Source organism: Gadus chalcogrammus, chromosome 8, assembly GCF_026213295.1.
Source record: "Gadus chalcogrammus isolate NIFS_2021 chromosome 8, NIFS_Gcha_1.0, whole genome shotgun sequence".
NCBI classification, from domain to species: domain Eukaryota; kingdom Metazoa; phylum Chordata; class Actinopteri; order Gadiformes; family Gadidae; genus Gadus; species Gadus chalcogrammus.
The window spans coordinates 21,103,253-21,119,816 of record NC_079419.1 but is presented as its reverse complement, the minus strand read 5'-3'; the positions used below and the strand labels follow the sequence as shown (position 1 = coordinate 21,119,816).

Here is a 16,564-nt window from a genome sequence, read left to right as displayed (position 1 = left end):
TCTAAACCAGATTATATCTACACCAGATCCTATTCACTAGTCTAAACCCGATTATATCTATACCAGTTTATATCAACACCAGATCCTACTCTATTGGTTTTAACCAGATTAAATCTAAACCAGATTATATCTACACCAGATCCTATTCTAGTCTAAACCAGATTGTGTGTGTGTGTGTGTGTGTGTAGCTGTGTACTGATAGACAGCAGACGGACCGGAAGAGATGGCTGGAGGAGAAGATGCTTCTGATTGGTCAGGCTAAGGAAGCAGAAGAGAAGAGGAACCAAGAGATGAGGAAGTTTGCAGAGGACAGAGAGCGACACGCTAGGGAACACATCCAACTGGTACCCGCAAACTTTACTCTCTTCAGTGTAACCTGTATCACTAGCTCTCTCTCTGTCTCTCTCTCTCTCTCTCTCTCTCTCTCTCGAGTGTAACACTAGCTCTCTCTCTCAGCAAAAACATCAACATATTCTTTATTTTGCTGACCACTTGTTTTTTAAGGAACGTTCCGGGTGCATATTTCTCATAGATCGCACCATCTTTCCCTGTTAGATGAGACTGCATCCCCTCACATGATGGTTAGCAGCTCACGGATTCCAGCGTCTCTCAAGTTAGAACTACTTACTTTGATATCGCTGCGTTGTCTCTGTTGTAGAGACAACGCAGCAGCACCTCTACCCGCCCCTGGAACCTCAGAGCCGTCTCATTGCATTTACATGAAAATGAAACCGCCAATATGTGAAGGGTCCGGGAGGGTAAATTGAGGTCCGAAATCAAGCCGGTATATTTACTCAGTCTGTGTAAACGCACGGAACATGTGAACTGTGTAACACTAGGGCTCTCTCCAGTGTACCACCAGCTCTCTCTAGTGTATCACTAGCTCTCTCTCTCTCTAGTGCAGTGGTTTTCAAACTGTGGGGCGCGCCCCCCCTGGGGGGCGCCAGAGTTCTTCAGGGGGGGCGCGACGTGAGAAAAAAATAAACCCGAAAAAAACCCCTGAAAGACGATGATTCAAATCATCAGTCGTACTTCAACTGTAGAAGTAACATAACTTAATCAATTTTCAACCGTTTATCTTCGTGCAAACCAATTAACAAATCTACACACTTGTATCTTCAATAATATCGAAACAGAATTTCGATATCATTTAAAATGTCTTCAGAATCACAGTTTTAGTTTCATACTGCTTCGTTTTCAGCTGTTTTCATTGAAGACGTCAGCCCATTCTGATACACCTACTTCTAGACATTGTAACTCATTCCTTTTTCAACCGTTTACCATCGTTCAAACCATTAAACAAATCTACACACTTGTATCTTCAATACTATCTAAACGGAATTTTGATAGCATTTATACTTTTTTCTGAATCACAGTTTTAGTTTCAAACCGGCGTCGTTTTCAGTTGCTTATAATAATTTAGGTCACCATAGCAACGCCGGTAAACAAACCCCGCCGAATAGTCGAATCTCTGGACTGAAAAGGCAGATCTGATTCGACTCAGAAAATTCAGAATCGGGGACCCTGAATGAATCTGTAAACTGGCAGTTTACACAGATTAAGATGTTCAAATGTATTTAAAAAAGGTTAAGCTAAAACATGCTTAGATAAAGTTGTTAAATTGGGTTGTTTAAAAACGCAAAAAGATGTTGTAATGTTTCAGAAATATGTTTAAGAAATATGTTAAAAAATTTGTTTCAAATGTTTAAAAAATATGTTCCAAATGTTTTAAAAATATGATCGGAGATGTTTGAAATATGTAAAATAATTAAAATAGCTTTCAAAACACAGGTATTTAGAAAAAAAAATTGGGGGGGGGGGGGGGGCTCAGCTGAATTTTTTTCTCTGAGGGGGGGCTCACTCTCTCACACTTTGAAAACCCCTGCTCTAGTGTAACACTAGGGCTCTCTCTCCAGTGTACCACTAGCTCTCTCTAGTGTAGCACTAGCTCTCTCTCTCTCTAGTGTAGCACTATCTATCTCTCTCTAGTGTAACACTAGGTCTCTCTAGTGTAGCACTAGCTCTCTCTCTCTCTCTAGTATAACACTAGGTCTCTCCCTCTCCAGTGTAACACCAGCTCTCTCTAGTGTAACACTAGGGGCCCTATCTTGCATCCGGCGCAAGTGACTTAGTCACTGGCACATGTGTCCTTGCTGGTTTACAACTGGCGTAGAGCGTTCTTTTCCCACCACCGCCACTCGCCGGTAAATTAGGGATTGATCATGCGCCCCAAGGGGCGGTTCGGCGGAAGGAGGAGGCGTGTTCTGGCGCAAACGGTATTTTGCCGTCTCTGAATACCATTGCGCTACTGACCAGGAAATACCTGTTTTAAAGTCAGTGGCGCGTTGTTCAGATGCTATTTTAAGGGCGCATGCATACATGCGCATGCGATGCATACGGATTGCTTGTGCACCTCGCGCATACACTTTGCTTCTCCCATCTACCTAGCCGCACATTCTTGGTAAATTATTTGGGAAAGAACAGCTGATGCAGCGGTAATAAGTTGTACTTTTAAATCAATGCATCTGCAAACACCATACAGCAAACACATATTTTCTTGACAGAGACATCGTGTAGGCCTACATGCCCATAACTTTTAGGATTGATGAGTATTTGATCTTGAAAAACATTGTTTTACCGCGAGTGAGTGTTAAAAAGAATGAATGAATGCGGGCGCGTGTGTGGGCTCTGTTTAAACACACGCAAACTAAACACGTAACGCATAAAAGTCTAAAAGTAGGTCCTAACTGGCGAATTTAGGAGTAACTCCTAAAAATAATGGGCGTGTCACTCTTAAATGTAGGACTCCTAACTTTTTTCACTAAGAGCAATTCATAAAGTATTTTAGGCCTAAAAGTAGCACCTAAGTCTAGGAGAGCTTAAAAGTCCTCAAGAGGACTCCTAACTCAGTAAGACCTATTCACAAAGAATCGTAAAATGCCTGCGAGACGAAATGTTAGGGTATTAAACTTGTTGTGGAGCAGTGCACGATGCATTAACATCCCCGACTAACAGGAATAATCCGATTAGTCCCGAAATAAAATGTTTGGCCAAACTACGTTATTTAGCAACAGGGGAAATGCAACTTTGCAATGCCGACGATTTAAAAATATCGCAACCATCAGTCAGCCGTGCCATAAACTTTCCTTTGGACATTCAACAATTACACAGGATCAAAGCCAACTTCATGGCACTTGCAGGTATGCCCGGTGTGGTCGGTGCTATTGAAAGAACGCACATAAAAATAATTGCGCCATCAAAAGACGAGGACGTGTTCGTCAATAGGAAGAAAGTGCATTCCATCAACACGTAGGTTGTTTTTGATACAAATTTTAACATAGCCTACTGGATGTTGATGCAAAGTGGCCTGGAGCTTCAGCTACCCATGATTCGCGCATTTTAAAGGTGTGCGGTCTGAGGCAGCTTTTTGAGATGTACCAGGTGTCACTTGCTGGGTGACAGTGACTATCCATGCAAGACGCGGCTCTAGACACCGTGGCTCTAGACACCCTACCTCAATCCACAACCGGTCGTGTATGTTTGTGTGCTCTAGCATACATGGAAGAAATCAGTAAACAATAATAAATATGGATTCAACAAATAAAAGGCATCAAAGAGCCAATACGATGTGTTTTACGCATAGGACTAAGCGTAATCTGCGTAATCACTTACATGTTATACTTTAATGTTGTGGAGAGAGGAATTGGGCTGATGAAACGTCGGTTTCATGCCCTCCATGGCGACATACGCCTCACCCCAGAGAGGGCAAGCACAGTGATCACTGTATGTGCCATTCTACACAACCTCTGCAAGCGGAGGAACATTCCACAGCCAGACGATGATGATGATGATGATGGCGATCAACATGACAAGGAATTTGGCCGTGTAGTACCGAGTGGACAGGCATTTAGGGATCACTTTGAAAACACATTTTAGGTAAACACCTTGGCACAAATCAGTCAACACTTAGGTAGTTCATAACATTTATTTTCTTTTAAATTTTACGTATTTTTATTGTTTGCTTTCTCTCTCTCTTGAACGTGCAGGCTACAACGTCATTATTGTGGTCTGCACAAAATTGTCATCATGCGTGTATTCTGCTAACTGCACTATAACTACTTAATAGGAATTCATTTCTAGCCTAGGCTATTTCCTTGTTTTTCGGTGATTCAGTGGTCTCTCGCTCTCGCTCTCTCTCTCGTGTACCACTAGGTCTCTCTCTCTCTCTCGTGTACCACTAGGTCTCTCTCTCTAGTGCAGGGGTCTTCAACGTTTTCCAGGTCAAGGACCCCCAAACTGATGGAGAGATGGAGCGGGGACCCCCTACTTGTATATTGTATAAAATTGCTGCTTATATTAAACTGGTCCTATAGTGCCATGTATAAATGTACCTTGTTATTTTGCATCATCCTCATCGTCATCCGCTTATCCGGGGTCGGGTCGCAGGGGGAGCAGCTCAAGCAGGGGGCCCCAGACTTCCCTTTCCCGGGCCACATTGACCAGCTCTGACGGGGGGATCCCGAGGCGTTCCCAGGCCAGTGTTGAGATATAATCTCTCCACCTAGTCCTGGGTCTTCCCCGAGGTCTTCTCCCCACTGGACGTGCCTGAAACACCTCCCAAGGGAGGTGTTGAATTTTGCATTCAATACTAAGATATTCAATTAATACACAGGTTCATATATTCATGTTTTCATTTTAAACATGTGCAAATTACAGTGAGTAGGGTGGCCATGCCACTGCCATTCATAAACACAACATAACATAATAAACTGATACCTGCCAAGGTCAACAATGTCTGGCAATTGCATGTAATCATGCATAAAAGCTATTCAAATGGACATTTTTAAAACATAAACGTGGAAACGAAAATTAGTGATGTTTGTAAGTGTCTTTCTTATTACTCCGCAAGTAGTCCGGTAATTTATCAACCCCAGCGTGTCCGGTTGCTAAGCGACGTCAACGTCTTTGGCGGACTATTTCTCTGCTGACCAGCGTTCTGTACATTATCCCTAACATAACAGCACTCTTTCTCTCCCAACAGTCTTGGCTGCGCACTCTCATCCAAATGCATATTGTTTGCGGCGGAGGAGGGGGTAGATATAAAGACCGGACGGGAAACTGACGTTGCTGTGCTGTCCTTAATTAAAGGAGCAGGCAGAGAAAAGCTCTCTCCTGCTGGGCTTTCATTAAAATCAAATGCATAAAAATGTCGCAGCCTGTCCAGATGTGTCAGGTGTGCACGAGAGACATACGAACGTATGCTTACCACTTTTGTAAATGCCATATATAGTACATTCGGATCGCATGATAGAAATATATCTATTCCGATTAGAAATCGGATCAAAAGTGTCCATGTAAACACGGCTAGTGTGTTGGATTGTGTTGGATGTTAATGTGTATTTAAAGACATTTAAATTTGTGGAAAGAATTGCGGGGAATATAAAAAAATGTCTAATCAACCAAAACCCCCCCCCCCCCCTGCAGTACCTCCGTGGACCCTCTAGGGGTCGCGGTCCCCCTGTTGGAGACCGGTGCTCTAGTGTAACACTATCTCTCTGTCTCTCTGTAGGAGAGTGTTTGTGCTGAGCTGGCGGTGAAGGAGCAGGAGATGGGCCAGTGGAGGAGGGAGAGGGACTCCCTGGTGTCTGCTCTGGAGGTCCAGCTGCTGAAGCTCCTCTCCTGCAACAAAGAGCAGGAGCAGCTGATCGAGCAGCTCCGCGCTGACCCCGGCCCGCCACCAGAGGTCAGGCTAATACACCTGGTACTACTGCAGTACTGGACCTCGTACTACTGCAGTACTGGATCTGGTACTACTGCAGTACTGGACCTGGTACTACTGCGGTACTAGACCTGGTACTACTGCGGTACTGGACCTGGTACTACTGCGGTACTGGACCTGGTACTACTGCGGTACTGGACCTGGTACTACTGTGGTACTACACCTGGTACTACTGAGGTACTGGACCTGGTACTACTGCGGTACTGGACCTGGTACTACTGCGGTACTGGACCTGGTACTACTGCGGTACTTGACCTGGTACTACTGCGGTACTGGACCTGGTACTACTGCGGTACTACACCTGGTACTACTGCGGTACTGCACCTGGTACTACTGTGGTACTGCACCTGGTACTGCTGCGGTGGTACTTGTCCTCATGTCTCCTGTGTTGTGTTACAGACTACCCTGGACTCCACCAGCAGAAGCTCAGCAGAGAGGACCAGTTCGGTGAGCAGGGCCTGGGGTCAGAGGTCGCCATGGAGAGCCCAACATGTGTGCCCTGGTTGGTAACGTCTGGAGGTCTGTGTGTGTGTGTGTTTGTTTCCCAGGGTTCGGCGGGGTTCCCCTCGGTCCTGGAGTCTTCTCAGATCTCCACTGAGAATGGGCGGAGGAGCCGGTTCCCCCGGCCTGAGATGGAGATCTCCTTCAGCCCCCTGCAGCCCAACCGCCTGGCTCTGAGAAGGCAGGGGGAGCAGGACTCGGTCACCGTCAAGATCAGCCGCCCCCGCAAGAGGAGGAGCAACGACATGGACAGGGTGAGGAGGCAGAAATGGAGCCTAGGACACATAGTGGAGCTCAGAGATGGAGGCTAGGACACATAGTGGAGCTCAGAGATAGTGCCTAGGACACATAGCTCAGAGATGGAGGCTAGGACACATAGCTCAGAGATAGTGCCTAGGACACATAGCTCAGAGATGGAGTGTAGGACACATAGCTCAGAGATAGTGCCTAGGACACATAGCTCAGAGATGGAGGCTAGGACACATAGCTCAGAGATAGAGCTGGGTTTCGATTCACATTTCAAGAATCGATTCGATTCCGATTTTTAAGTTTCAGAATCGATTTTTTTCCGATTCCATTCGATCCGATTCTGATCTGATTTTCGATCCGATTTCGATTCGATCCGGGGGTTAATGTTAATAAAAATGAAAAATGTATTTGAACCGTTTCCTTCACTTCATGACTGTGTAGAGAAGCAACATATTAAAACTAGTATTATATCAATATTAAACAGCAAATCTTACAAGTATTGGTAGTTACTGATGGCTGGAAGACTGATGAAAAGGTTAAGGGTCAATCTACCTTCAAGAAAGATAATTCAGGACAATAAATGGAGGACATCATTGAGGTGACTATATCTGCAACAGTGGATTCCCACTGGGACACTAACCAGTGCATTATTATTACGCTTGAAAATAATTAAGAATTCACCCAAAAGCGGTTGCTACCAAAAGCATTTTTATTTTAAAACTGCTCACGCTTAATAAACTGAGAAGTACTGAAACTGGAAGTATAAAATGTAAACGTTGAGCATTTTTCTTTAAAGTGCGAACATAAGAACAGAACATTTTAAACTGTAAAAGCACTGAATGGCGTCTATATGAGCATGTTCAAATCTGTTCTAAAACCACACTCAAGATTTGTTTTCAAGAATATGCAGCACCCTAAGTGTTCAGGGGAATCCCATGAATATTTTCCATGAATATATAAAATATTATTTTTTTTTATTTTTTTAATTTTTTTATTATTAAAAAAAATCGATCTTTGGACGTACGAATCGATAATCGGTCATTAATATGCGAATCGATTAAAAATCGGAAAATCGATTTTTTCAACACAGCTCTACGAGATAGTGCCTAGGACACATAGCTCAGAGATGGAGTGTAGGACACATAGCTCAGAGATAGTGCCTAGGACACATAGCTCAGAGATGGAGGCTAGGACACATAGCTCAGAGATAGTGCCTAGGACACATAGCTCAGAGATGGAGTGTAGGACACATAGCTCAGAGATGGAGTGTAGGACACATAGCTCAGAGATAGTGCCTAGGACACATAGCTCAGAGATGGAGGCTAGGACACATAGCTCAGAGATAGAGAGAAGGACAAATAGTGCAGCTCAGAGATAGAGGCTAGGACACAAAGTGGAGCTCAGAGATAGAGTCTAGGACACATAGTAGAGCTCAGAGATAGAGAGAAGGACAAATAGTGCAGCTCAGAGATGGTTTTGGTTGAGCTCCTGTTAGTTCTCAGCTCAGTGATTAACAGTAGGGGGACGCCATGAGTGCTGGCGTTTAGAGTATCCTGCTAATGTTTCTCACCTTGTTTGTTTGTTGGGTCAGACTTTGGTTCTCATGAGGAGTAAGAGAAAGGCTCCTCAGCAGGTATGACAGTTAGATAGTCCTCATCCTCATCACATGCATCAGTTCAGTCATATTAAGGTTGGGCTAGTAGGTAACCAGCAGTAGTGACAGTAGCAGCATGAAACACCACAGAAGACCTGTCCTCACAGCTCCAACTAGACTGATGAGTGGACACTAACCCAGACACAGTGATGAGTGGACACTAACCCAAACACAGTGATGAGTGGACACTAACCCAAACCCAGTGATGAGTGGACACTAACCCAAACCCAGTGATGAGTGGACACTAACCCAAACAGTGATGAGTGGACACTAACCTAAACACAGTGATGAGTGGACACTAACCCAAACACAGTGATGAGTGGACACTAACCTAAACACAGTGATGAGTGGACACTAACCCAGACACAGTGATGAGTGGACACTAACCCAAACACACAGTGATGAGTGGACACTAACCCAAACACACAGTGATGAGTGGACACTAACCCAAACCCAGTGATGAGTGGACACTAACCCAGACAGTGATGAGTGGACACTAACCCAGACACAGTGATGAGTGGACACTAACCTAAACACAGTGATGAGTGGACACTAACCTAAACACACAGTCATGAGTGGACACTAACCCAAACACAGTGATGAGTGGACACTAACCCAAACACGGTGATGAGTGGACACTAACCCAAACACGGTGATGAGTGGACACTAACCCAAACACGGTGATGAGTGGACACTAACCTAAACAAACAGTGATGTGTGGACACTAACCCAAACACAGTGATGAGTGGACACTAACCCAAACACAGTGATGAGTGGACACTAACCCAGACACAGTGATGAGTGGACACTAACCGAAGAGTAATTTCTCCCTTCACCCCACCACACCTCATCTCACCATACCTTACCTCACCATAACCCACCACACCAAGCTATACCTCACCACAGCTTACCTCACCTCACCTTACTGTCCTGATTGGCGTGTTTGTGTTTTTCCAGGATGAGGTAGAGGTTGAAAACAAAATAAATACCAAGACCAAATTGACCCCCAAACAGGAGGAGGTAAAACACACACACACACACACACACACACACACACACACACACACACACACACACACACACACACACACACACACACACACACACACACACACACACACACACACACACACACACACACACACACCAGTGGTGAAGGCTGACTTGCGGTCCTTCAGGGCCCCTCTCCTGGCGGGGGAAGCGTTACACGCAGCAGGAAGGACGGAGCGCTGCTGAGGATCGGAGACTTCCTGCAGAGCTCCCCCACGCTGTTCACCTCCGGAGGTACTGAGCGCTCTCACTCTGTTCGCCTCCAGTGGCCTGTACTACGAACCTCGATTAGTGGGTTAGCGGGATATGTTGAGCTCAAAGCCTGGGTTAGCTGGGACACGAAGGTCGATCTCTTTTAGCGTCGCTGTATCACCATGGTGACTTATGCTCTCAACCAAACCTGGTCGGGAGCAGGTTTTCAGCTTAGTCTATCGGGAGATCGGCTACTTAAAGCGACACGCAGCTTCCTCGTCCCTCCTCTGACAATGGCGTCACCGTTACTGGGTGTTCCCGTGGACCTCGGAGCCCGTATCGTACAGGGGTCTCTCCGACAGAGGCTCTTTCGGGACCGACCCCTTGGCATTGCCTGAGAATATTCTTTATGAGAGAGACAGAATTTCTGCCCAAGTGACGCGCATTTATGTGAAGCTTAAAAAGTCCCATTTCTCATGCATATGGATACTTATTCACTAAAGGTTATAGAATTATACTTTTGAGCTTATTTCGAACTTCAACCCATATTTTCAAGGCCGCGCTGGCACCACATCTATGGGGGTAAAGGTATGATGATAAACCGGCGAGATTTGAACCCCGGTCGCTGGCGTTCGGGTCTTATACTAATCCACTACGCCACCGCCGCTACCTCCTCAGTGGTTGAAAACATATGCAATACATTTCTTACATAGGGTGTATTTAATGTGAATTCCCTGAATTATAGAATAAGGCAGGTTGGACGTTGCTTCTGCATTTTTAAATCATCATTCTATTGGCATTAATGGCGAACAATTCTGCATTTGGCATAGTTATTTTCATAGACAATATGCAGAATTTTTTCACTTACACGCATTTATATAGGCTGCTTGATCTATCCAGTTTGTAAAGGTGAGTAAAATGACGCGATAAACGCCCCTTTCACGTGAACGCGCATTGAACCTAAAGCGGAAAACCTGGCTAGACTAATCGAATCCTAAGTGAGCTTCTTGGTACCATTTAACTCTGGTCGGGAGTTGCGTCGCTGTCGATCCAGGCTTTCCCAAGAGAGCCTGGGTATGTTCAGCCCTCAGTATGTTCAGGTTCGTAGTACACCCCACAGAGGTATCTCTCTGTCTCTGTCTCTGCCTCTGCCTCTGCCTCTGCCTCTCTCTCTCTCTGTCTCTGTTCACCTCTGTAGGTACACACACACTAACTCTAACTTGTCTTTCTAGCTAAGAAGGTGATGAGTCTGGTTAGCAGCTCTTCCTCTTCCTCTGTGAGGGTGAAGAAAAGCAAGAAGAAACTCTACCAGCCACACATCTCCTCCCCCATGGACCTTCCCTCCAACCCGGTACGCACACACACACACACACACACTTCATGCCAACTGGGTTTATCCGGGCCGGTCCCGAAAGAGGAGTCAGGGAGCTGATGTTGAGTTTATTGATAGGTCTGAAGCCCAACCTGGTGCTCCATGCTGCAATGCAGGAGATCTCCCTGTGTGTGTGTGTGTGTGTGTGTGTGTGTGTGTGTGTGTGTGTGTGTGTGTGTGTGTGTGTGTGTGTGTGTGTGTGTGTGTGTGTGTGTGTGTGTGTGTGTGTGTGTGTGTGTGTGTGTGTGCTGATGGCTGGTTTGACCTGTGTGCATTGATCAGTGTCATTAGCAGCGATGCCTCAACCACCACCAATCAATCAGACCTGGGCCAGGTGAGGCTGCTGAATCCTGCCTTCTCTCACACACACTCTGCATGGATATTGGGTCATATATGAATGTGTGTTACAGATCATCCCTGAGGAGAAGGACAGCGACCACCTCATCATCAAGAGGCGCCTCCGAAGCCGGACAGCCAAGTAGCTGCCCCTACTCTCCTCCCCTCTCCCCCAACCCTCCACCCTGAAGTGCAACAGAAGGAGTCTTGGAGGAGTCCATTCATCGCGTACTGCTTGGGGAGTACTAATACGCCATAATGCTGTACTATATATATATACATATCTATACACAGATCAATATTTGGGCATGGGATGCTGCTGTAGGCCGTCTGGGGCAAACATTATTATCATGATTATCATTTTATTCTGTTATCTTCTAACGTCTTCTTCCAAGTCTTGGACCTCAGACCGTCTGCCCGGTCATGGATGAACCAAGACTGGATCTAGTGCGCTAGTGAGGGTCCTGGTTAGAGAGTTAAGGCCCAATCCCATTTCTACCCCTTACCCCTTCCCCTTACCCCTCCCCCTTGTTTTGAAGGGGTAAGGCGAAGGGGTAGAAATGGAATTGGGCCTTAGTGTCACCCACCCTCTAGGGGTCCTGATGTTTAGGATTATATTAGGACATTATATAATGTTATGATTCATGACATATATGATTATACTTAATCATATATGGGTCTATATCTGATCATACATAATCATATTTGAATGGTGCCCTTCTAGCCAAATAAAAGCATAAGGATTCCAGACCATTTTGATTCTGATAAAAAAAAGTCAGTCCATTATTATCGCATATACATAAGTTAATCAGAATGTGTACTCTGAACCTTTGTGAATGGTATGCTTTAAGTTGACTTTCATTTCTTTAAATTTACTGTATAGACATGTTCACTTAAGACACGTAGCTGGCGTGGTGCAAGGGAAATGTTTGCGGCTGCGGGAGTCAATACCTCCAACATGTTTAATAATTTGTATGTATATTGATTTGACGGCTCTACGACTCTGAATACGAGGTCATCTTGGTTCAAAAGAACTGTTATAAAGACACCAGCATCTAGTTCCTCTTCTCAAACCTTGATCTTTTATTGGATGTCACTATGTGGACCTTGAGTCGGATGATTAAATGTGATGGGATGTAAATAACATAGCCCATGTATAGGTCAATAACATGTAGAACATGTAGCCCAAGCTTAACAACATCATGATAGTTCAACGTCATGTGGTCAGGAGAAATAAAAGGTTTAGCCTAACCCACGAACTATACTGTATCCTGGGGATGATTCGGAAATTAAATTGCTATAATAAACTGACCTATAAATGGTTTTGACTCAGCGAGGGTAGCATTAAAGCTAATTAATGTAGCATCCTCGGCACATCTGTTTCCTTCACGTGAGCTTTGAGGGACTAGCCTGTTGCTAATAGGGCGGCAGTAGCTCAGGTGGTAGAGCGGGTTGTAACTGGAAAGTTGGTAGAAAACCCTGAGTAACAGGCACAGAAAGGAGAGAAGGTGGTGAGGGAGGAGAGGGAAAGAAATGGCAGTATTGCTCCATTTAGGGGTTCCTGGACCCTTATTTGCAGTGTAGAGTAACGAGTGGAAACGTTGGGGAAGAGGATTTTGTTGTCCAGCTCCCTGCCCAGATACTGCAGCACAACCCAGCCCTCATGTTCAGCAGCCACGCCTACACTCCCTCAGCCTCCCAGCACACCTCTCCAACCCCATGGCTCCACTGGGGGAAAAACAAGAAGAGCTCATCCCAATCCGGACGGGTTGAAGAGAGCCTCATGTCTACTGAATGAGCAGCATGACCCAGAGGAGCTCCTCCTCTTGATCCTCGCCCCAATGCTCAGAGGTCAAATGATGGAAAGAAGACGGGAAACCCAGATAGAAACGTTGTTGTATGGTTACCTGTTACCTGTTCTGTATTTATCATAAAGTTATGTTACTTTTTATAGATGTTATATTTAGAAAACTTCTTGCTGTGAACAATAAAATGTGGATGTGCCTTGTTACAGATTTTGCGTGTACTGTAAGGATTTATATTATATATATATACACACATTTTTTTCTCCAGGCTAAAAATGAGGCAGAGATGGTAGCCATTTCAGAGTAGCCAATAAGTGGAGAGGGTTCCTCTTGTCCCTGAAGACATTCATTCATTCACTCATAAATATTGATCTAGTCATTTCTTTATGTTGGCTATATGTTTTCTTTATTCATGCAAACACGATCAAATTGAAGTGTATTGGTTATGAAGGTGTAGTTGTTTCGGTGCAAGGTTCTCCAGGTCGTTATGTAGGAGGATGGCATGTGTTCCTGTGGCATAACTGGCCTACTTAGCTTTCCTCCAACCCTTAACAATCCATCTTCCATGACTGGATCTAGCCTGACTTCTGCTCAAGGTTCTTAGCTCCCAGTGTTCTTCTGAACTTGTTCATGTGCTGTTGAACAGTGTCTTTACTCCCACCTCTGAGCCTTTCAGTGCATTATTTTCTCTTGTGGCTTGGTTGACAAAGGGTTCGTCTGAACCTCAACATCCCTGATACGGCCTTTACACTACTCCATCTTGTGTGTTCCAACAGCTTGCTTGTAGGTTATCTTTCCTCCATAACTGCATCGTGGATGACCACAAATTCCTTTTTGACCTCCGGGTCATCTGGGGAAATCGGACTCAGATCCTTAGGCATCAGTGGACAAAGATCAACTCCATTCCAAAGAGTCTCTGGGCCCTTTATCCATCTCATGGGCTTAAAAAATCATTCCACTTAAAGCATCTTCTGACAGATTTTTCGTAGAGCCTTGTTTCCACTGGTGAGTTGATGACATCTGTGTTTTGTGTTTCTTTAGAAAGAATACAATGGACGGCAATATATTTGTTCATCTTTATTTCATCATTCGCTGTGCATTTGCTGTGAAAAAAAAAAAAAAAAAAGGGGGTCAGTCTAGCTTAACCAAAGAAAATTAATAAATGATAGCCTACGCTCTCGAGGAGCTGTATCTCTAGCTTGAGTTTATTTATCTCCAGAATTTTTTTCACATTATCCAACTGAAGGTTGCCCTTATACAGCGCCCTCTGTTCCAACCTAAATAAATGATGGGTTAAAATTGTAATTTATTTACCATGATCAAAGCCTTGTGGCGCAACTTACAAAAGAGTACCTGAATAAAAATCTTGTCCATCCCATGAAAAGGCCTTGATGTGGAGGTGGAGGGCTCATCTAAGGTCTCAACCCTCTTTAAAATAAACTAGACTTTTCGCGCGCATTGTGCACGCTAAACCTCTAGTTTTAATTAACAGGAGTAATTGCTCAATGGAAAGTGTCGTATACTATGCATGCAAATAAAAAGCTTTTACTGTTATTCAGGGCTGAAAAGTGCATTGACATTTTAAAATGCAAGACAACTACTATTGGTTAGTTTAAAATAATAATCATCATTGAGAGTAAACATCTCTTCCAGTGTCCTGGGCCCCGTTTCCCGAAAGCATCGTTAGCCTAAGAGTGGATCGTGAAGTGCGTCGTACGAGCATCGTATAGTTTTCACACCGTTTCCCGATTGCATCGTTGGTAACGAACGTTGTGAAAACGCTCATACAGTAGCTAACGAGGACTCCAGGGGTACTCGTAGGATGCTAAGAGCATCGTTAGCCTACTATAGCCTCAGTGGCGTCACCAGCGGACATTCCGTGTATTGGATGCGTTTTATTAAAACACATTCAATACCATTGAATGCCCATATGGCTCAATTTCGCAACCTGGCTGAGATTTTGAAGGACCTAGAGGGTGTGGCTACATACATAGATGACATCCTAATCTATGCAGAGACCACCAAGCTTCATGAGGAGAGGCTCCAGAACACCCTTGACACCTTGAAAAGAGCCGGATTAAAGCTGAACAACGACAAGTGCCTGCTACGTCAGCGACGGCTCAACTACCTGGGCTACTGCATCGATGAAGATGGAATCCGACCGGACGAGACCAAAGTTCAAGCCATCACCCAGCTGCAACAACCCAACAACGTGCCCGAGCTCCGGAGAATCTTGGGCATGATTCACTACCTTGGCAGGTACCTCCCAAACCTGTCAGAAGTCACCAAGCCACTAACAGAAGAAAGATGTAATGTGGGGTTCGGGTGCTGCACAACAGGAGGCCTTTAAGAGGGTGAAACAGTTAGTCACTGAGGCTCCTGTTTTAGCATTCTTTGATTTAAAGAAAGACACAGTAGTCAGTGCTGATGCAAGCAGTTATGGGCTGGGTGGGGTCTTACTGCAGTTACATGATGAACAATTGAAGCCAGTAGCTTACTGCTCCAGGACAATGACTGATGCTGAAAAGCGCTATGCACAGATTGAAAAAGAATGTCTTGCTGCAGTCTGGGCATGTGAAAAGTTCTCTAGGTACTTGTATGGCCTGGACACATTCACTTTACAGAGTGACCACAAACCACTCATTAACAGTAAAGATCTAGACTCAGTACCACCCAAAAGCTGAGTTTGTTCCAGGGAAGCAGTTGGTCATTGCAGACACCCTGTCTAGACATCCTCAGCCGGAACATACGCAGGACATCGCAGAGTTGACCAGTGACCTGGAGGCGTACGAGGAGGGTGTTTATGAGGCATGGCCTATCTCCCAGCAAGCTTGACATGGTCAAACAGCAAACGCTACAGGATGATGAGCTATAGTTGGTGCAACGCTACGAACTGGGTGGGTGGCCACAGTATTCAGCCAACGTGCCCCTGAAGGTAAAAGCTTACTATACACATCGTGACCAAGGGCTAGTGTTGTACAATAACAGAATTGTGATACCCCAGAACATAAGAACTGAAATACTGGAACGCATACACGATGGCCACCAAGGGATTTTTAAGTGCCGTGAGCGAGCTAAATGTAGTGTGTGGTGGCCTGGCATAAGCAAACATGTACAAGAGACTGTCAGCACATGCCAAGAGATCAAGCCTACTCAGAGGAGGGAACCTCTGATCTGTACACCACTCCCAGGCCGCCCATGGGAGAAAGTGGCAGCAGACATTTGCCAGTGGAAAAAGGATAACTTTCTAGTAGTGGTTGATTATTTTTCAAGGTACATTGAAATTGCCCACCTAACTAACATGTCAGCCGCTACAACCATAGCCACCCTGAAGAACATCTTTGCCAGGTGGGGCTGGCCAAAGGAACTCATAACTGATAATGGGCCCCAATTCTCATGGACTGTTTTTGCCCAGTTTGCCAAAATGTTTGATTTCAGACACACAACTAAAAGCCCTCACTATGCACAGGCCAACGGGGAGGCAGAAAGAGCTGTGCGGACAGCCAAACAGATCCTCAGGCAAGCTGACCCTGCTTTAGCTTTGTAATCCTACAGAGCGATGCCACTGCAAGCAACAGGAGCTAGCCCTGCACAGCTGATTCTGGGCAGACAGATCCGCTCCACAC

The 16,564-nt window shown here is 45.1% G+C and overlaps 1 protein-coding gene across 1 annotated transcript; it reads left to right on the top strand.

Annotated features, from left to right (window-relative positions):
* Positions 1-44: 44 nt before the first annotated feature.
* On the top strand, positions 45-14,029 carry LOC130386902 (kinesin-like protein KIF20B). Its single transcript, XM_056595762.1, has 8 exons — positions 45-344; positions 5,570-5,743; positions 6,179-6,226; positions 6,328-6,534; positions 9,141-9,203; positions 9,362-9,467; positions 10,658-10,776; positions 11,208-14,029. The coding sequence occupies exons 1-8, from the start codon at positions 240-242 to the stop codon at positions 11,277-11,279; spliced, it is 894 nt and encodes a 297-aa protein (XP_056451737.1). The 5' UTR covers positions 45-239; the 3' UTR covers positions 11,280-14,029.
* The last annotated feature ends 2,535 nt before the right edge of the window (positions 14,030-16,564 follow it).